At 40.3% G+C, this 22,575-nt stretch overlaps 2 protein-coding genes across 4 annotated transcripts in view; one reads left to right on the plus strand and one right to left on the minus strand.

Annotated features, from left to right (window-relative positions):
• Positions 1-22,575, minus strand: part of LOC308293400 (NACHT, LRR and PYD domains-containing protein 3-like) — a 323,097-nt gene that overhangs the window by 48,074 nt on the left and 252,448 nt on the right. For all 3 annotated transcript variants that reach the window (XM_080735893.1, XM_080735894.1, XM_080735892.1), the window contains one exon: positions 20,563-21,141. In XM_080735893.1, coding sequence (XP_080592019.1) covers positions 20,588-21,141 — 554 coding nt within the window. In that variant the 3' untranslated portion in view covers positions 20,563-20,587. The remainder of the gene's footprint in view (positions 1-20,562; positions 21,142-22,575) is intronic.
• LOC308293406 (alpha-aminoadipic semialdehyde synthase, mitochondrial-like) overlaps positions 1-22,575 on the plus strand; it is a gene marked incomplete at both ends in the record, with an annotated part of 205,770 nt that overhangs the window by 36,382 nt on the left and 146,813 nt on the right. The gene's annotated exons all lie outside the window — the stretch shown is intronic.

The following is a 22,575-nucleotide window of genomic DNA, read 5'->3' on the forward strand; positions in this document are numbered from 1 at the left end:
CAGAGTGTGGTCACTGTCCCAGGACAACAACCACACTAACAGAGTGTGGTCACTGTCCCAGGACAACAACCACACTAACAGAGTGGTCACTGTCCCAGGACAACAACCACACTAACAGAGCGTGGTCACTGTCCCATGACAACAACCACACTAACAGAGTGGTCACTGTCCCATGACAACAACCACACTAACAGAGTGTGGTCACTGTCCCAGGACAACAACCACACTAACAGAGTGTGGTCACTGTCCCATGACAACAACCACACTAACAGAGTGTGGTCACTGTCCCAGGACAACAACCACACTAACAGAGTGGTCACTGTCCCAGGACAACAACCACACTAACAGAGCGTGGTCACTGTCCCAGGACAACAACCACACTAACAGAGTGTGGTCACTGTCCCAGGACAACAACCACACTAACAGAGTGTGGTCACTGTCCCATGACAACAACCACACTAACAGAGTGGTCACTGTCCCATGACAACAACCACACTAACAGAGCGTGGTCACTGTCCCAGGACAACAACCACACTAACAGAGTGTGGTCACTGTCCCAGGACAACAACCACACTAACAGAGTGTGGTCGCTGTCCCAGGACAGTAACCACACTAACATAGTGTGGTTGCTGTCCCAGTAACCGGTAGAGTTCTTCTTTTTGTTTTACTGAGAATAAGGTTAGAAATAAACTTGAGGATTACACATATCTTTCTGAGGTTAAAATTATTAATAGGGATAGGTTTTGGCACCGTTTTACTGAGGTTAAGGTTAGGAATAGGGTTAGGTTTAACTGTTTAGGCATAGTTTAGAGAGGTATGTAAGGATATTAACGATCTCAATTAATGCATTTCTGGTCCACGTTACACTGATAAGAACAGGTCGTTACCAAAATTAGCCAATGAAACCAGCGCTCCCCAAAACAACAGGTTTGGGGATTGGTGGGAATTGATTACATGATACAGTCACCTGTGCATTTAGTCTCGATGTTTGTAAACAAGAAATGGGTCTGTGGAAAATAAGAAATAAGCCTTGCTTTACCCGAGTTTCCTTTTAGTTGTCATTGTACCAGTGAACTGTACTGTCATGAAACTGTACCTTTTCCTATCCAAAACCTCCAATAAATACCTCAATCAATCAATCAATCAATCAATCAATCAAAAGGCATAGACCATCAGCCCAGATGAGTTTCTTTCTGGTGACTCTCCTGGTATTCACTGTCCCAGGTCCCAGGCGACACCCAGCCCAAAACCCAGGCAGAGTCTGGAGACCATCAAGTCCTTAAAAACAACCCCACTCACACTAACTAACTGGGAACTAATTAACTAACAGCAAACACAACCTTATATGGTCCTTTTCCTTCCTGTAGCAATGTGTTTCTGGAGGAAGACGTCAGACATGAAGGCAATTAATATCTGAATAGAGAGATATTAAGACAAAAAATGTAATTAAATACTTTGAGATGAGCCTAGATTAAATGGCCTTTCCTCTGGTGCCATCTTTTGTACCCAGGGGGCAAAGGAAGGTGTGCTGCATTTGCCCCGACATACAAAGTTGTCCACCAGAAATATTATCTATGACCCAGTAGGATCACAACCTATATGGACAACCCGGTCAATTTGTACAACAAAGTCCAATATGGCCGCCTCAATATTAACCCCTATTAGTTGTAATGGGGGGTGAATATAGGGCAAAATTTTAAACTGAGGGATATTTCCACGAAACTTCACAGGTTGATCAATGGTATACATATGAACATTTTTTGTATTGCAAGTTTCCATGAAATCCAATATGGCCGCCACAATATGGCCGCCATAATGTAAGGACCCAGAAAATAGGTTTTGCCTCTAACTTCTGAACCAGATGAGCTAGAAACGCAAACTTGGTGTCTATTTCATGGTGTCTGACCATGGGAGACTCAATGTAATAGCTAATTTTATTATTGGGTGTGTCTGGACCTTTATTGTGCATATTTGCAAGATGGTGGACTCCCAAAATAGAGCTTTAACATAATTTCTACCATGATTGTTGACTGCTTTTGCAAATACAAGCAATATGAATCCATTTGCTAAGATTTCTGGCACAGAAGGGACTTATACCTGTATTATTTTTGAGTTTGCATGTTGTCAAAATGGCTGTAAACGGGATATTATATTTCCTGTCCGATTCTACTGTATGTAGTTGTAGCAATGACTTCAGATAAAATCAGAGACCAAAACAATGTATCTTAGAAATTATTTTTTAATTTAAAAAAATTGAGATTATTGAGATTATCTCAATGAAATGAATGCAACTGCCTTTTTGGGTCTTTCACACATACACATGCACATGCTTTCCAACAACTTCAGCTTCAGGGAAATTATGAACACATGATTAAAACAGGCTGCATTATAATGCAAATAATTGCTAGTCACTATCACTGTCATGTGTACCTATCCTGCTGCATCTTGTCTCCAGTCCTTGGCAACGACACCCCAAGTAGCATGCAATTCCCTTCTTCGCACATGAACAGTTTTTCTGGCAGCCTTTGATACAGCTACATGATAATGCCTTGTCCATTGATATAGGCCAGGCTGGCTCTGTAGATGGACAGGGGACTGCCTTCCCATCACTGAGAGACCATCCATATTCAGTGAAGCAAGGGATGTCTGGCTTCGCGATGTGTGCAGTTTTATCTATTATGGCTGCTAGAGCAGCTCTTTTCAGGTGCAGGCCAAAGGCATTTTCTGTAGGTGGCAGCAGCTTCAACAGGGTTGATAGGTTATTTAGGAACTTGTACACTCTCAGCTTTGCCAGGTCAAAGTCCTCCGAATGGTCAGCTTTTGATGCATATACAGCTATTGTGAGGTCTCTAGCCTGATTCTTGACATCCTCTGAGAGGGAATAAGAGGAATTGTCACCAAACTCCTGAAGTGCAGGGAGATCTAGACCCATGCTGGTCTTGAACCATGCCTTCTTTCCAGTGAAAAAGGGATAGCTGGTGGTATCTCTGCCACTCAGGTTGTGAATAAAGGGCAGGGCAAGTTGACAGAGTTGTCATCCATGCTAATGACACAGACATCATCATCATGTGCCTATATCATGCTGCCACCCACCTCCTAGACCTTCCAGAGCTGTGGGTGAGAACAGAGCAGGATGCATATCTTCCTATCCATCACATGGTCTCAGCCCTTGGACTCGCACAGTGTCGTGCCCTGCCCTTTATTCACAGCCTGAGTGGCAGAGATACCACCAGCTATCCCTTTTTCACTGGAAAGAACCCTAGCATCGCTATGCAGGGGCAACATGTGCTGAAAGTAGTCCATCTACAAGCTCACAACTTTTCAAGTAGGCCTATTATGTTTTTAATATTGTTTCATAACTTCATGATGAAGTGAACCCATTGAGACTGTGTAACAACATTACTTGTATTTAGTTTAAAAATCATTCTTAAATATGGCGTGGTGTTGACTCAAGCGGTTCCATCTAAGCGTTATGTTGCTTTTGTACTTTTCACCATGGGCTGTTGAATATAGCATGTCTGTAGAAAATGGTAGAGGAGAACAGAGGAGAGACAAGGCCTAACATTCATTGACCTTTTTTAGTTTTACAATAAAAAAAAAAAAAAAAAAAAAAAAAAAACATTTTAAATTGCTCAAATAACTGATCTACAAGCTCACAACACAGATCATCAAAGGCTGCTTACAAGGGACTGCCCATAAGTCTGAAGGTTCATTAGTCTGAATTTAGTTAGGGTTAATGAGGTTAGGGTTAGGGTTATGGTTAGGCATAGTATTCTTTACAGATTCAGACTAATGAACCAAATACCATCTCCCATCCCCACTTGTTAGTTTGGGGATATATTTTGGATCACAGCCCAGTTTTTGAACTGCAATTGGTTGTATCCTATGCTTCCTCTGTTTTACATTAAACCCTTTGTGAAACACATGACACATCAAAGTACTGTCTATAGTAAAGGGTGGGGAGTATAATATAATTGTTGGTGAGGTGAGGTTGGCATAGAAGGAAGCATGTTTGTAGAAACATTAAAAGCAGATTGGCTACTTTCACCTTATTCACTTTCAATTCAAACTTTATTCAAGACACTCATATGGGGTCATTCATAATTATAAGCAAAAAAAGAAGAAAAAAAACACCAAATAAACAAAGCATAAGCAAACAAGGAGGACATAAAAGGCAGGACATTCATCCTTGTCTCTGCACATACAGGCTAGAGCTCCAGTGGCTCCATAGCTTAGATCAGGGGTTCCCAAACCTTTTGGTCTCAGGGCACCCCATAAATATCTTTTTTAATCCGAGGCACCCCTACATTATAATTTTCACTCCCAGCACCTTAAATGTATAGCATATCGTCGTTGTCGGGTGGAAACCTTGTATGTTCAAAACCGTTTGTTTTGTATTTATCATCTATAAAATGTATAAAATTGATGCGAGGCGTTGTGTGCTTGTAGATCGGCTGTTTTCACTAGTTTTGTGCGACAGTCTTGTATGATGAAGCAGGGCTTTGCTTTACCAAAAGACGTAGGATTTGAAACATGGAGATACGAGGTTTCTGCCCGACAGTGACGATATTTTAGTGATTATGTTGCGAGGAAAACGTTAAGATAACAGCCATTTTAGTTAGAACTGACTGAAAATAACGTTGTGTTTAAAATGATACTAAATATATTTTCAAGTGTCCAAATAAATTCCAAATATTATCAAATTATTTCGCGGCACCCCTGGACTGCCGTCACGGCACCCCAGGGTGCCCCATCACCCACTTTGAAAACCCCTGGCTTAGATGACAGCCTACCAGAGCTCCTAGCAGGATTAGAAAGTGCTTCAATGATACTGTTGTCACAGAGTGTGTTAACCTGCACATACATCTATACATAAGGTTTACAATGATACTGTTCACAGAGTGTGTTAACCTGTACATACATCTATACATAAGGTTTACAATGATACTGTTCACAGAGTGTGTTAACATGCACATACATCTATACATAAGGTTTACAATGATACTGTTCACAGTCTGTTAACCTGCACATACATCTATACATAAGGTTTACAATGATACTGTTCACAGAGTGTGTTAACCTGTACATACATCTATACATAAGGTTTACAATGATACTGTTCACAGTCTGTTAACCTGCACATACATCTATACATAAGGTTTACAATGATACTGTTCACAGAGTGTGTTAACCTGTACATACATCTATACATAAGGTTTACAATGATACTGTTCACAGAGTGTGTTAACCTGTACATACATCTATACATAAGGTTTACAATGATACTGTTCACAGAGTGTGTTAACCTGCACATACATCTATACATAAGGTTTACAATGATACTGTTCACAGAGTGTGTTAACCTGCACATACATCTATACATAAGGTTTACAATGATACTGTTCACAGAGTGTGTTAACCTGTACATACATCTATACATAAGGTTTACAATGATACTGTTCACAGAGTGTGTTAACCTGCACATACATCTATACATAAGGTTTACAATGATACTGTTCACAGAGTGTGTTAACCTGTACATACATCTATACATAAGGTTTACAATGATACTGTTCACAGAGTGTGTTAACCTGCACATACATCTATACATAAGGTTTACAATGATACTGTTCACAGAGTGTGTTAACCTGTACATACATCTATACATAAGGTTTACAATGATACTGTTCACAGAGTGTGTTAACCTGCACATACATCTATACATCAGGTTTCTTAACACCACATGGCAAGTGGGTACATTTATTTACACAAACCTCATTCACTTTAGATTGTCACTTGCATGTTCTTGACCCCACTAGGTGTGAAGTCATTAAAGTCCTTGTTGAATTGCTTCATTTCAGAGCAGTGTGTGGAGTCCAGACTGCAGGTGAAGATGAACTCTCCAGACTCAGCCAGGGCCGTTTCTATTAAACAGGAGGAACCTGAAGATCAGCCACACTTCAGTGAGTTCCACCACGTTTGCTGTGGTTAGTTAACTATTCTCAGAGTGGACTGTTTCTCTGGTCTGGAGCTGAGGAAATGAATCTGCAGTTTAGCAAACCAAAATTGCGGCTCCTCAAATGAGCGCAGGGGGTGGGGGTGGGTTTAACGAATATCCAATCCGCGCAGCACTTGAAACGATTTAAATAAAGTTCACACACCAGTGTAACAAGTGTTTCAGTGTGTCAAGTAGTCTGAAGGCACACTGGAGGAGAAAAAAAACTTTGCAGTGTAGAGTTTCAGTTCCAGTTGTAGTCATTTAACCCATTTAGGCCTAGATTATTGACTACTTTAACCATTGAAAAATAGCAGATATACAAGCTCGCAGCGCGGCACCGAGTGCCGCGCTGCGAGCTTGTACATCTGCTATTCGAGTGCCGCGCTGCGAGCTTGTACATCTGCTATTTTCGAAAAATCATGATTTTTCTTTGCAAGTCTTTGAATATATCTATTTAAAAGCGAACATTTGTAACTCAAATATTTGCTTCTGGGGGGTCCCTGGAACAACATATTTTGAGGTGGGGGTCCGTGGCTAAATACCTGTAATTATGGGGGTCCTTGACATGAAAAAGTTTGAGAACCACTTATTTAGAGGAAGGATTTAGAAGTCGGGTCAAAGATCGGGTCAAAGATATTCAAAGACTTGCACACATTTTCACGATTTTTCAAAAATCTGCTATTTTTCTAAAGTTAAAGCATAAAATAATGGTTAAAGTGTTTAAAATCGAACGCGACTCGGGCGCGTTCCGGGTATTTGAGAGTAAAAAATAAAGCGGTTTATTCACACCAAGGGAAACCAACATTCTACTATAAAACAACTCACTGGGAGGATCAAATGAAACACCTGTATGTTGGTAGGGAGGTGGATTGAAAAGCAGAAATATTATGGATATTCATACTGATCCTGTCAACAGAGGCCTCCGTAGCTCTTCATTTACTCAATGTGTTTTAAGTGTTAACACACGTTAATATATCAACGTAACTGCAGACAGGACTGATGAATTAGGATTGTGGGCGTGTTTTTATACTTCTTGTGGCCCTACATCTTGGCACAGGAAATCTCATGATAAGTTACTCCATTTGAGGTCAACCTGACCCAGTACAGTACAGTTTTCTTTCCTGTTAACTAGAACGTTCTGGCACAATAACCAAACTCTAAACTGTATTCCATTATTCTCTAATCCAGGGGTGGGCAACCTTAGGCACGGTGCCAACACTGGCACAGGGGAGGATGATCACCAGCACACAGGCAGAAATGTGAAAGAGGATTTTTATTTTAAAAACAAATACATATTTTTTTAAACGTGGTCAATTAATTAATAGCAAATTACATCTTGCACAAAATGCTCCATTCATTATCCTGTAATGTGGGATCTGTTATGAAGAAGAACATGGGAGGTTCAGGAAACACTCTTCTGAGGGCAGGATCATATTGATGATGTGTTGGACATGTGTGGAATGTGAAGCCATGGTACTTTACTGACTGACAAAAAAAGGGCCTGGATTGAGAAGTATTAGCGCAGGCCTCTGTTTCTTTTTAGTTTAGCAAATCTGGGTGATTAATGTCCAGTGCTCTATTGCACACCTGTGCCACATTACCTGGCTTGTCGTCTCTCTCACTAAATCTACTTGTCATGTCGGCAGCTTTTCTCAAGGTTTCCTTCCTACGATGTAGTGTGGAGAATACCCGATTCATCTTTAAAAATCGTTAAGTCCTGGGAATAATTTAATATCATTTAGAGAGTTTAAGTAGCCTACCTGTGGAACTGAAGAAGTTGAGTCTGCGAACAACTGAATGGCAGCAACAAGTCAATATGCCTGCCAAAGATAGTGATCCAGTGATACCAAGGATTATAAACAAAGATCCTTTCCCAGTAGCCCAAATAGAGGCAGGCAAGTATAGTTAGGGGAAAACACAAGTCCATGAGTATGCCAATCTGTTGCTTATACATTTCATCTGTAAACATGAACACATTGTTATGACCAGTTAAATAAATAATAAGGTCAGTGGAAGGAGAAGCGTCTCTATCAGAAAGGAAATGTGTTAAGGCCCCCTGCCTTAACACACTTCAACGTTTTCAGGCCGAGGACCCCTTAGTCGAAAGAGAGATGAAGCAGGGACCCCCACAACCCATAGATACATAGTTTCATCGTTTGACGGCACAATCATAAGCATTATTTTGGATTGAATTTGTGTTTTCAGATATTTAACCTCTTGAACCGTCAATTCTTAATAATCCTGACCTTTCACTCTGTACTTAGTCTGCTCTTTTTCCCCTCTTACCAAACCTCTTTGCCGTAAATAGTCGATCTACAAGCTCACAAGCTTGTAGATCTGCTATTTTTGGCTAAAGTTCTCAGAATATGGATGCTAGGGTTCAAGTGGTTACCGTAATATAAAAAAGGAGAAACAAAAGATTCTATCACACAAAGATTTGGAGGCCCCCCTGTAGTAACTCTGAGGACCCCCTGTTGAAAACCCATGTGTTAAGGCATGGAGGACATCATTATGATCTATATTCGTATAGAGAGACTCAACATCCATAGTGACCAGAAAGTTGTTGAGGCCAGATAGCTCTTATCAGTAGTGTCTGATGTTCTAAACATAATCTGCAGTGGTTATATAGGGTTCTGACCAGGTCTCACTTGTAAAAGAGGTTTTTAACCTAAATGTCTCAAAAGAACTTTACTGTAGCACATTTAAACTCTGTGAGAGGCTGTGTTTACACCGTTTTAAACATCATCTTATGAACTCACCTTGTCTCTGGTTCTCACTAACATCATCAGTAGATGATGAAGGACCTGCAGCTGGCTGTTAATGAACATGTGTTTCATGATGTACATTTCTTTAAATGTGATGATACAGTATAATGTTGTATGACATTGTAGTATTATGCTGATGAATTAAACTAGGGATAGACTGATTATCAAAACGGGCGATTATCACATTCGATATTCATACAATTTATTAATATAGAAAAATATCTATCGGAAAAAAGTTGGAAAAAAAAGGATTTTATTTATATTTTTAAAACAGCTATTAAACTATTCAAGATTCCAATTAAAAATAGCAGACCTACAAGCTCAAAATGTGTCGCACTGTGACGCGCTTTGAGCTTGTAGATTGGCTATTTTTGCTATGTTTAACTGTATGCAATGTGGCCCTCTGGAGTGAGTGTGAAAATTTAGTGGCCTCTCCATCATCAAAGTTGCCCACCCCTGTTCAAGGGTGATGCAGCGACTTGATGTGAGCCTCTAGAACAGGGATCCTCAAATACAAATCTTGAAGGTCCACAAATATTTTTTTGAAACCGGTCTGGGTCCGGGAAAAAATAAATAAATAATAAACATATATATCCGCTTATTTTTATGTCGGTCAATCTTATATAGTAGGCAAAGATACAAAAAAGTACCAACAAGGGGTTGACACTATGGTCTCAGAGGCACTTGCCCGTCTGGCAAGTAGAGGTCATGTTCTACTTGCCCTCAGGTCATGGCCACTTGCCCTCATAATCTTACATTAGGGATACCTTTCTTACATTATTTTACATTTGCTAATGTTAGTTTTTTTAGTAGTTTGTTGATGCAGTAATGGTCTTTTTCCCATTTCTTTCTTTATTAAAAGTGTCTTTAAATTATAACTTCACTGTCATCTGGCCTGGCCTGGGGACTCTGAGTCCTCCATAATCATTTGGGGACCTCACTTCACTTCACTTAACAACAACACATTGAAAGGAGAACAGTAGTAAATCAATGTGGAGCAGAGATATTCTGCACTAGTGTTAGTTTCTCTGGTTTCTTTTAACAAACTGGGATAATCTTCGAATATTTTATGCTTGTGTCGCAACGTGAATATCGATCTGAAAACAAGTTGTTGCGCGTCGGTGACGATTGACGGAACGGCTCGTGGCTCACTCCAGTACTGTACCACCGAGTACTGCGTGCAGCTCGCCATGCAAAAAGAGAGGCGGCCGTCACGGGCCGTGGTGCGTCGCGACAAACTCTCCTGAGAGAAGATTACAGTCCTGCAAACGTATTCACGTTGATGTTGATGAGCGTGAATGAAAACCCACTGATTTATAACTAGTTGCACTGTTGCAGGCTGCAGCTAGAGCTAGCTGCTAGCTGCCTACTCTGAAAGCTCCCACGCACGGTCTGTGGTGGTAACAGCCTGACAGCGCGTCGTTGTCATAGAGATGACAGCCCATAATACTATGTATCCCGGCATCAGCCAATCAGCGTGTCGTTGTCTCTCTCTCACACACACACACACATGCACACACACACACACACACACACAGTCTCAGAGCGCATGCAATGAAGTGAAGGAGAAGTGGAAACGAAACGCTGATATGTTCCGTTTTCTTTTTTTTCTTTTTTTTCCCTAATTCATCCTGGGTCCGGTTGGCGGTGCCTCGCGGTCCGGACATGGACCGCGGTCCGCCTATTGAGGACCCCTGCTCTAGAACAATTAGGATGGGAAAAAATATAAATGAATTAACCACCTAACCACCATTCATAATTGGGGGATTTATTTTATTTTGTTTAATTAAAATGCATATCGGTTCTTAATGTCGGTTATCGGCCTCTTTGATTACAACAAATCGATATCAAAATCGAACATGAAAATCCCATATCGGTCGAAGCCTAAATTAAACATTGGATATTATGCTCCACGCTAGATTTTCAGACCCTTCTAATTTGATATTATACTGTTATACTGTCACGAAAAATTTCAATCTGGTTTTAAGCCGGGCCATAGCACTGAAACAGCCCTTTTAAGAGTTTTTAATGATCTGATTTTAACTGTGGATAATGGCAGCCCTGCCATCCTTGTCCTGCTGGATCTTTCAGCGGCCTTTGACACCGTGAACCATAGGATCCTCCTCTCACGCCTCCAGCATCATGTAGGCATCACTGGTACGGCTTTAGAGTGGTTCCAATCGTATTTAACCGATAGATCATTCTCCGTCCAACTGGGCGACTATACATCCTCCGCAGCTCCCCTAACCTCTGGAGTACCCCAGGGCTCCATTCTAGGCCCTATTCTGTTTTTATTGTATATGCTACCCCTTGGAACAATTTTAGCCAAGCACAATATCTCTTTTCATTGCTACGCAGATGATGTCCAGATTTACATGCCACTCACTATCAATAACTGCAGCAATCCACTACATGCCCTTCAACCGCTCCTCAACTGCTTAGATGACATAAAACTATGGATGGACTCAAATTTCTTACATCTAAATGACAATAAAACAGAAATCATTATCTTCGGCCTAGACACTTCCCCCTCCTCCCCCTATACCCTGGGTTCCCTCACCTCCAACCTTCGCCCCTCTGTAAAAAACCTTGGTTTTATTTTTGATAGTTCTTTTAAATTTCATAAGCAAATCAGCTCTGTAATTAAATCTAGTTTCTTCCAACTACGGCTAATCTCTAAGGTCAAACCATTTCTCCCTCCCAAGCAGCTTGAAATGCTGATTCATGCTTTTATTTCATCTAGGTTAGACTATTGCAACGCTCTATATTCTGGTATTGACCAATCGTCAATTAGGCGTCTACAACTAGTCCAAAATGCGGCTGATCGCCTCCTCACTGGAACCAAAAAGCGCGACCACATTTCCCCAATCTTGGCCTCCCTTCACTGGCTCCCAGTCAGATTTAGAATCGATTTTAAAATTCTTTTAATAGCTTTTAAATCTATTAATGGGCTGGCCCCCACTTACCTGTCTGAATTAGTCGAACGCTATAACCCAGTTAGGACTTTACGGTCAGCTGAACTCTCTCTCCTATCCCCAACGGTTACTGCCCGACTTAGAACTAGGGGCGATCGTGCTTTTGCCGTTGCCGCCCCTAGGCTCTGGAACGACCTTCCCCTGCATGTCAGGTCTGCCCAGTCCATCGAAGTTTTTAAGTCCCTTCTCAAGACTCACTTTTTTAACGTGGCTTTTAATCACAGCTAAGTTCATGTTCTATGTCGCTCACTTTTCTTGGTCTGTTTAAATTGTATTTTTTATGTTTGGTGTTTTGTTGCTTTGTTTTCTTGCTGCACTGTTTTCTCCTGTTGTACAGCACTTTGGTCGACACTGTCGTTTTTAAATGTGCTTTATAAATAAAGTTTGATTTGATTTGATTTGATTTGATTTGTTATACCGTTATGTTTTCATGTTTGATTTTTGTCTCTATTATTAATTGTGTATCTGTAATTTGTGGGTAGCTTGAAAAACACACTTTTACACTTGTAAACCTGTGATTTGACCAATAAAGTGAAGTTGAAGTTGTTTTCGTTGGCTGATTGTCAATGTAAATAACTGGTGGTAAATGGTAAATGGTTCATTTATATAGCACCTTTATCCAAGATTGTGCATTATTACATTCACCCGTTTAAACACACATTCATACACCGATGGCAGAGGAAACCATGCAAGGCACCAACCTGCTCACTGGGAGCAACTAGGGCTTCAGAGTAGGGCTGCACAATATATCGTTATCGCATCGTTATGGAGGTATGACCATGTGCAATATCAGTATCGCGCAAGGAAACAATATCGCAATATATCGCCCGGGGCAATATATCATCCTTATCAATATATCATCCTTATCAATATATCATCCATATCAATATATCATCCTTATCAATATATCATCCTTATCAATATATCATCCATATCAATATATCATCCTTATCAATATATCATCCATATCAATATATCATCCTTATCAATATATCATCCATATCAATATATCATCCATATCAATATATCATCCTTATCAATATATCATCCATATCAATATATCATCCTTATCAATATATCATCCATATCAATATATCATCCATATCAATATATCATCCATATCAATATATCATCCTTATCAATATATCATCCATATCAATATATCATCCTTATCAATATATCATCCTTATCAATATATCATCCTTATCAATATATCATCCATATCAATATATCATCCTTATCAATATATCATCCATATCAATATATCATCCATATCAATATATCATCCTTATCAATATATCATCCATATCAATATATCATCCTTATCAATATATCATCCTTATCAATATATCATCCATATCAATATATCATCCTTATCAATATATCATCCATATCAATATATCATCCTTATCAATATATCATCCTTATCAATATATCATCCTTATCAATATATCATCCATATCAATCCTTATCGTTGCCCATATTGTTGCCTTTTGCTACACTTAGAATATCACAATAACAAGTGTGGGAACCCAATAGCCTTTAAAATCAAGAGTGACAGGCCTATTGACTTGTATTTTGAGTAATGCTTAGTTTTCACTGTTGCAACACTTAAAATATTAGTATGAAATGTGTATGGTAATATTGTATATCGCATCGATATCGAAATATTTGGCATGAATACCGTGATATGAAAATGTGTCCATATCGTGCAGCCATAGTTCAGAGTCTTGCTCAAGGACTCTTCCACACTAACTCTTGGGGAGCCCGGGATCGAACTGGAAACCCTTCGGGAAACAAAGGGGGGCATCAATGGGGGCATCAATGGGGCAAATTTACAATAATCATTTCTTTTGTCTTCGGAGTGCGACAAATACATTTTTTTTAACTCAAGTCTCCATGGCGTGAGTAATCAATAGAAAAAAAGTAATCTTTGGGGTTGAACAACTCCTTTAAGGTGCTACAGCATCAGCTGTCAGTGCACTCTATGACTCTAATATTAGTTGTGTTAGACACGACTGGTTTACCTTAAGAAATAACCTGGTGATAACCTGGCGCTGTTAGCTCTGGTCCAAAATAAAATATGTCGACGGGAGGATATTATTTTACTATATACTGTATGAATCAGTTAACAATTTTCTGTCTGATTAACATGTTTTATCTTCTGTCCAAAAAACTGTCCCTTTGTGTTTTTAATTAAACTGATACCTGTCATGGAATGAACAAATACACATTAGAAGTAGGCCTACTGTACATCTGAACTTACCAGGTGTCTCCAACAGGTGGGGTTGGTGTTGTTTAAGTGCATGGTAAAATGCTGCTTTGATGCATGGTCCACCTGGTCGCAGCACGTTTGAATACAGTATCCTCATTTGTTCCATGCTTTTCTTCTCCACATGAATCTCTGCATAGATCTCATCATGGACCTTATACATGGAACTTATACTGTCATACAGTAAAAACAACTAACTGTAACCGTAAGATGCCTAAGGGTGAAAAGCACCATGTCTTGTCCATCTGGCCAGTGATGTATATCGGACCAGTTACCCATATATGGAGACCCCTGGTACCCATAGATATTCACAGATATGGGCTTAATATGGATGACATCAGGGATCTCCATATATGGGCATTTAAGGGGAAATCTCGCTCTTTCGACAAGTCACACTTTCGACTATGAGCATCAGCAGGTTAGCTACTCGCTCGTGTCACAGTTACTGAGGTTAGGGTTTGGGTTAGGTTTAGGTTTAGGCATAGAGGTTAACATTCACCCACGTCAGCAGGGTAGCTACTCACCTGCGTCGGCAGGTTAGCATTTCACCAGATTAACATTCACTTGTGTCGAAAGAATGAACCGTCCAACAGATGCTATGTCACAATATGAACACGCTCCCCTTTTCAATACCTCTAAAATGACAAATTAAACTTTGGCCAAATTGTCAAATATTAGAGGCAGACATTTTGAAAATAGCCGATCTACATGATCACAACGCCTCGCAGTAGATCTGCGATTTTCACAATATTTGTTACGCAAAATGTAATGTCTCAATTCTTAGTGCTCATCACGGTGGTGGTGGTGGGGGGGGGGTCTGTTGAGAACCACTGATCTAAAAGAGCGTTACAACCTGTATTATAATGCCCAACACCTTCAAAATAAAAGCACTGAAGCTGTAACACAAATTGACTGAAATGATAACAAAGGCAAACTAGGAGCTCAAAGGTGGCAGCAGAGGAGGACGGGTGTAAAAAATGTATTGCTTTGCAAAATAGTTAAAAGCCGACATGTTTTGACCACAAGGTCTTCATCAGGGCATTTATTAATGACTGAAATGCTATGCCTGTAATCATACTAGGGATGGGACGATATGAACATTTCATATCACGATTATTGTGACAAAATAAATCATGATTTACGTTATTATCGCGATAATCAAAATCCATTATCCTGGGGCAGAACATTTGCCAAAAATAGCAGATCTACAAGCTCACAACGCGCCGCATAAGACAATTGATTGAAAAAAAGACTGTATCAAGTACGTATATTATAAGTACTCGTACCTTTTACCAATTATAGAGGGTTTAAGTGGTACCGGATATGCAAACTAGATCTTCACGATACGATTATCATGAGTGATTTTTATCACGATAAACGATAATATCACTTATCGTCCCACTCCTAAATCATACTAACTCCATACCAAACAAGAAATACATACAAAAAAATGTATGTGAAAGTATAAAATACTGAATAACTCAATAAATAATAAGAATAAGAATAACTTAAATGTCAAGTTTATTTTATACCTTTACAGTTTGGCAGACGCTCTTAATCCAGAGCGACTGGGAAGAAGGAGACGTGTAAAAAGGACAAGTTAGTGACGTCTCAGGAAGAAGGATTTGTGACGTAGCAGCGTTCACAGCTGAGGCAGCAATGGGGACAAACAACCAAAAAGAATGAATATGGATCAATGAGATATCGATGACACAAAAGTGACAGTAATGACAGAGCTGTGGGTGAAATGTTGGGGGAATTGGACTGTGGGTCTGTGAGAGGAGAACTGCAGTGTAGCAGTGGGATACAGTACAGGGGGCGTGGTTAACTTCTACATGGTAAGTAAGGATGATGATGGGATATGACATGGATATAAAATATCTTACCATTATGACATTGGTCTGGTTCCATAGAATGCACTGACGTGGAATGAGAGCTGGGTTTAGTTTATGAATAAACATCATATCTTTGAATGATTGTGAGCAGAAAAACATGTTTTCTGATCATTGTGCACAGCGTATCATTTTAATGAGGTATTTATTCTAAACAGCACAGAGTAAGGATTTATGAATATAAGTCACCACTTAGACATATCTTTTTTTTTTAAGATTTGTTTTTGGGCTTTTTATGCCTTTATTTTGATAGGATAGTAGACTGACAGGAAATGGGGGGAGAGATGGGGAATGACATGTGGCAAAGGTCAACCGGATCGGGAATCGAACCGGCGACACCAGCAGGCATCATAGCCTAGTACAGTGTTTCTCAAATGGGGGTATGTGTACCCCTAGGGGTACGCAGAGATACTGCAGGGGGTACTCGAAAATGCCCCCAAAAAATAGAAGTAGGCCTATACATCACTGTTATGTTTAGTGAGAAACTGTTGTGAGCCTGATAGTTGCTAACCCAAATATGGTACCAGGCAACTGGGATGTGTTTGAATGATGTTTGACATTTGAATGTAAGTTATTGACATGAAAACTGGACTTACATGTTATGGCCACATTGTTGAAAATAAATCTGTTCAGGAGGCACCATTTGAAACTCTACTCCCTTCCTTTATTGTGTTTTAGATGGTTTTAATTGCAATTTTAAAAGGAAAAGGTTTTTGTCGGGTAAAGGGGGTACTTGGATTCAAACATCTGGGAAAGGGGGTACTCAAGACAAAAAAGATTGAGAAACACTGGCCTAGTATGTGGTATGCGCCTTGACCACCAGGCCAGCGGGGTAACCGGTCTTCTCGCCAAAAATCCAACTCGCCAAATTGTCCACACTCATTGGGCAGGCTTGTCAATGCTCCTGGATTTTCCAGGATGATTGGCAATTACATCTACTATGTTAAATATTTTCTGGGGGAGGACCCCCAGATGAGAAGTCATTATTAAGGATGTCTTACTTTACTTCAGTCATCAAATCTGTACACCTACATTTGGCATTTTAAGGCTGAAATTGTACCCATGCTAGTAAAGCAAGCCTGATAAAAGTATCAAACATGCACAAAATTCAACAGAACACAGGAAAATATATCTGTTAAGAAGTTTTGGGGGAAGGACCACCAGACCCCTGTTGGGGAGTTCCGTGCACCCCCTAAAAAATACATCTCTTGGATTCTCCTGGACTGACAGTCCAATGTTGACAACCCTGCTCATCCTAGCAAGTTGATTTGGCGAGTTGGAAATTTGGCGAGTGGACCTGTATTCGGCCAGCGGGCACCCCAGACAACTCTTATCTATGTGTGCTTCTGTATCCATCAGTGAATAAGTTAACAGTTTGACCATTTTACAGTTGATCGTAAGCTTTGTATCAAGTGACCTGTGACCTGCTATGACCCAGGCTACTGTAGATACAGTAGCCCAGGGGTCTTCAACAGGGGGTCCTTGACCCCTAGGGGGTCCTCAGAGTTACTACAGGGGGTCCTCCAAATCTTTGTGTGATAAGAACTTTATTTTGTCTACTCTACACTAACCACTTGAACCCTAGTATCCCTATTCTGTGTGGAACATTAGCCAAGAATAGCCGATCTACAAGCTCAGAAAGAAAAGCAGATTAAGTATTGCCGGTTCAAGTCGATTCAATGTCTAAAAATACACATTAAACCAACAACCTACACTGATGATATTGCTGTCAAACAAGTCTAAGCTGTCTCCGAAATCTATGAACATGTTTAATCTGCAACACAATGTTATACAATACGTAGTGGGGGTCCCTGCTTTCTCTCTGTCCCAGATAAGTAGTGGGGGTCCCTGCTTTCTCTCTGTCCCAGATAAGTAGTGGGGGTCCCTGCTTTCTCTCTGTCCCAGATAAGGGGTCCTTGGCCTGAAAACGTTGAAGACCCCTGCGGTAGCCTACTATAGGTACATTACGTACCATGTACATATAGAGCATCGCAGCGGAAGAGGTTTACTGGTGCCACTTAAAATCTCCCATTAATTTTCCCCATAGACTTTTACAAAAATATTTATAACAATTATGTTAAGCCTCGAACCAAGCCATCCAGGATTGCAGCGAATCATGAACACGAGACCTTTGTTTCCAACCTAGTTATTATACATGACCAATGAGCTGTGGCCATGTTGTCATGACAACACTATGCATATCAATACGCAGGAACAACGACAGACTGTCAACGATCAATTTATTAAACAATTATTACTTCTACACATGATCATACAATAACATGTGAACAATGAGAACAGCATCACATTAATATTCAATGAAAGCAAAATAATGGAATGAGTGAGGAGATAATGATCTGATAATGAATCAATGAATAAACAATGATTGATTTGAGTTCATTAACAACACATTTAGTAGAAGTTTGAATCCAGAGTGATTGACAACAATCTGACAAAAATATATTGAACATTTCATCAACAAATAAAAACTAGACTAAAATGTCATGGAGGGACAAGTGGAGAAGAGATCCAGTAGAACTAAAAGACAAGTCATTTTATGTTTGGTTGCACTCGGGTGTTGCTCTCTCTGAAAATAGCCGATCTACAAGTTCACAACACGTCACAGACATGCTGTGAACTTGTAGATCAACATTTTTTTGGCACAGAGCTACAGTAAGTATAAATCAGGCATTAAGATGCCATCACAGCCCTCCAAGAATTTTCATTTTCATTTTAGTCGACTAAATAAACGGTTGATCTGGTCAACTGAAATGCTATGACATTTAGTCAACTAAAATGCTATGACATTTAGTCAACTAAAATGCTATGACATTTAGTCAACTAAAATGCTATGACATTTAGTCAACTAAAATGCTATGACATTTAGTCAACTAAAATGCTATGACATTTAGTCAACTAAAATGCTATGACATTTAGTCAACTAAAATGCTATGACATTTAGTCAACTAAAACTAGACAAAAACAAATTATAATAATAAAAACAGTATGATTAAAATATGACACAATAATTTGCTATCAAAATGAACACTGCTCACAATGTGTCACTTTGTGATGTAGATCTTAGCTATTAGATGGCTTGTAGATCTGCTATTTTCACCCAAGAGATCTGGTGTAGAGGTGGGGGAAAAGCAGAGGACCAATTACAGAACCCTGGGGAACCCCAGTCAATAAAGTATATGGGGTTCAAGTGGTTCAGTATAAAGGTTTATATACAAGAAACAATATTGATACTGTGACAATTACATGATCAAATATACAGTTTATCTCTGTCTATTGTATAAAAATATCAAAAATAGAATATACATAAAATATGAGTTTGTATCAACATAAGAGACACAAGTATAACACTGATATTTACATCATCATCATTGATGGACAGTATTTATGATACATATTTATAAATGTGTGGAGTGGAGGTTTGTGCACTTCTATCTGATCTAATCTAAGATCTAAAGCTCCCTGTGGTGATGACTCATTTTATACCATAGAGTTTGACATTAATATGGATTTGACCAGGGACCCCCATTTGAACATATTTGTACCAGGGACCCCCATCTGAACATATTTGTACCAGGGACCCCTAAACAACATTTGTATATTTAAAAGAAAGTTTAACTTTTGTTTAGCTTGTAGATCTGCTGTTTTTGAATAGCCAACATACAAATGGATAAAGTGGTTCAAATGAGTGTGATGCTATGTTAACTACTTTTCCTGGGGACCCCCTGGTACGCAGTCCACGACCCTTGTGGGGTCCCCAGATGCATGGAGGTCACCGAACACCACTCTGGCACGAAACGACCAAACAACGCGCTGTGAGGCTTGTAGATCTGTATTCTTTAATAGCCAGCCACCAGACCCCACCCACCCCCGAAAAATAATCTTAAAGTGGTTAAAATGTTGTTTTTACTGGGGACCCCCTGGTACACAGTCCATGACCCTTGTGGGGTCTCCAGACGCATGGAGGCCACCGAACACCATTCTGACACGAAACGACCAAAATACGTGCTATGAGTTTGTAGATCTTTGTAGATTTTTTTTAAACCATGAACATTTGTGCAAACCTTTGAATGTATATTTTTAAAAGCAAACTTTGCTTCTGGGGGTCCCTGGAACAACACATTTTGAGATGGGGGTCCGCGACCAATTACATGTAATTTTGGGGGTCCTTGACATGATAACGTTTTTAGGCTACTGATTTAAAAGAACGGTTTCGAATAGAATCTGGTAAAAAAAAACATTCAAAGACCTGCACAAATGTTCACGATTTAAAAAAAATAACAGATCTACAAGCTCGCAGCGCGGCACTCAGTGCCACGCTGCAAGCTTGTATAGATCTGCTATTTTAGGGAAAATGTTTGGGTTTCTTTTTTATAATTTGTAACATTTTTAACGACACAAATCTTGTCTCATGGGGGTCCGGGGTCAAAGGTCAAACACATGGGGGTGTTGTCATGACAACGTCAGAGAAACACTGAATCTACAGGAGCTGTAATGTGTGATGTCACTGTGCTGCTGATTACATCATCATGATGATGTCACCGTGATGTCACCACGAGTCACTCATGCCCAAATATGGAGTCCATGACGTATAACCATGACAACCTGCACTCACTCAAACATGTTGAGTAACCATGGCGACCTGATGTCACCCTCACATAGAGACTCTATCTCTGCTCACACAGACGCACTGAGGAGGGGGAGTCCCATAACAGGAACCCAGCATAGAGAGGTTCAGTGAATTTGGTGTGGAAGGAGTACAGGTGTGTGAGTGAGTCAGAAGACACTGTGTAGAAGGACAGAGTACCAGCAGGACAGTCCACAAACACTGCTACTCTGTTGGAGCCCCCCCTAGAGGCCCTGACAGGGATGTCAGTCTGCTTACTATTGTGTCTGACACTGTAACTGTTACCACTGTGACCATGACAGTCCAGACTCCAGGACATGTTATTGAATCCAAGGATACAGTCATCACCACTTCCTTTCCTGCTGATTCCTCTATAAGTCACTGCTATCCTAACCCCTCCACTGCACTCTACCTCCCAGTAACAGCGTCCAGTCAGACCCTCTGTACACAGAACCTGAGGCCATACATCAAACCTGTCAGAATGTTCAGGATATGATTGATCCTGTCCCTCACCACGTGTCACCTTCCTGTTGTTCTGAGACACAGAGAGGGTTCTGTGTGCTGTGTTTGTGTCCAGAGTGAGACGATGGAAATCTGATGAGAAACACACAGTAAACATTAAATACATCATTCACTGACTGACACACAACACACACACACACACACAACACACACAACACACACAACACACACACACACACACACACACACACACACACACACACACACACACACACACACTTGAAATAAGACATGGAACCACTTTATTAATTATTTTATGCTTTAACTATTGAAAAATAGCAGATCTACAAGCTCACAGCGCGGCACCGAGTGCCGCGCTGCAAGCTTGTAGGTCTGCTATTTCTTATTTTTATGTATTTTTTCCTTTGAATAATTCTTTTTAAAAGTGAACATTTGTGACTGGAACAAGATATTTTGAGATGGGGGTCCGCGGCCAAACGTGTGTCATTTTGGGGGTCCTTGACATGAAAAAGTTTGAGAAGCACTGATTTGGAAGACATTTATAGAATGGGGTGAAAATATTCACACCTTTTCAGGATTCTCCAAAAAGAGCAGATCTACAAACTCGCAGCACGCCCTGAGGTTGAACGTCTGCTATTTTGACCCCTGTGCCCCTAGTGTGACACCAAGTGTCCAAATTACGTGCTTGTAGATCTGCTATTTTTAAATAGCCAATACAGAGCAATATGGATAAAGTGCATAAAATGTGGCGTGAACTAGTTTACTGGGGACCCCCTGGTAAGCCCCCAAGGACCCCTGTGGGGTCCCCGGACAGGTGGAAGTGGCCGCCCACTAGTCTGGCACCAAACGACCAAATGACAACCTATGAGGTTGTAGATCTGCTATTTTTAGAATAGCCAATAGAGAACAAAATGCTCAAAGTATAAAATGTGGCACAAAGTAGTTTACTGGGGACCCCCTGGTGCACAATCCGTGACCCCTGGGGGTCCGCGGACCAGGGGGGGATCCCCGCCAACTAATCTGGCACCAAATGACCAAATTATGCCCTATGAGCTTGTAGATCTGTATTTTTGAATAGCCAACAGAGAGCAATATGCATTAATACATAAAATGTTGTGTGAACTAGTTTACTGGGGACCACCTGGTAATTAAGCCCCCAAGGACCCCTGTGGGAACCCCGGATGGGTGGAGGTCGCCGCCCACCACTCTGGCACCCAGTGACCAAATAACGTGCTGTGAGCTTGTAGATCTGCTATTTTTTTTAAAAGCATGAACATTTGTGCAAACCTTTGAATGGTGTATTTTTCAAAGCCAACTTTGCTTCCGGGGTCCCTGGAACAACACATTTTGAGATGGGGGTCCGCGACCAATTCGATGTAATTTTGGGGGTCCGTGACATGAAAAGGTTCGAGGACCACTAATCTAGAAGAACGGTTTGGAATGGAATCGGGTCAAAAATATTAAGACCTGCACAAATGTTCATGATTTTTCAAAAATAGCAGATCTACAAGCTTGCAGCACGGCACCACAACCTTGTTAATCTGC

The sequence above is a fragment of the Nannobrachium achirus genome (assembly GCF_963921795.1).
Source record: "Nannobrachium achirus genome assembly, chromosome: 10".
Classification (NCBI taxonomy): Eukaryota; Metazoa; Chordata; class Actinopteri; order Myctophiformes; family Myctophidae; genus Nannobrachium; species Nannobrachium achirus.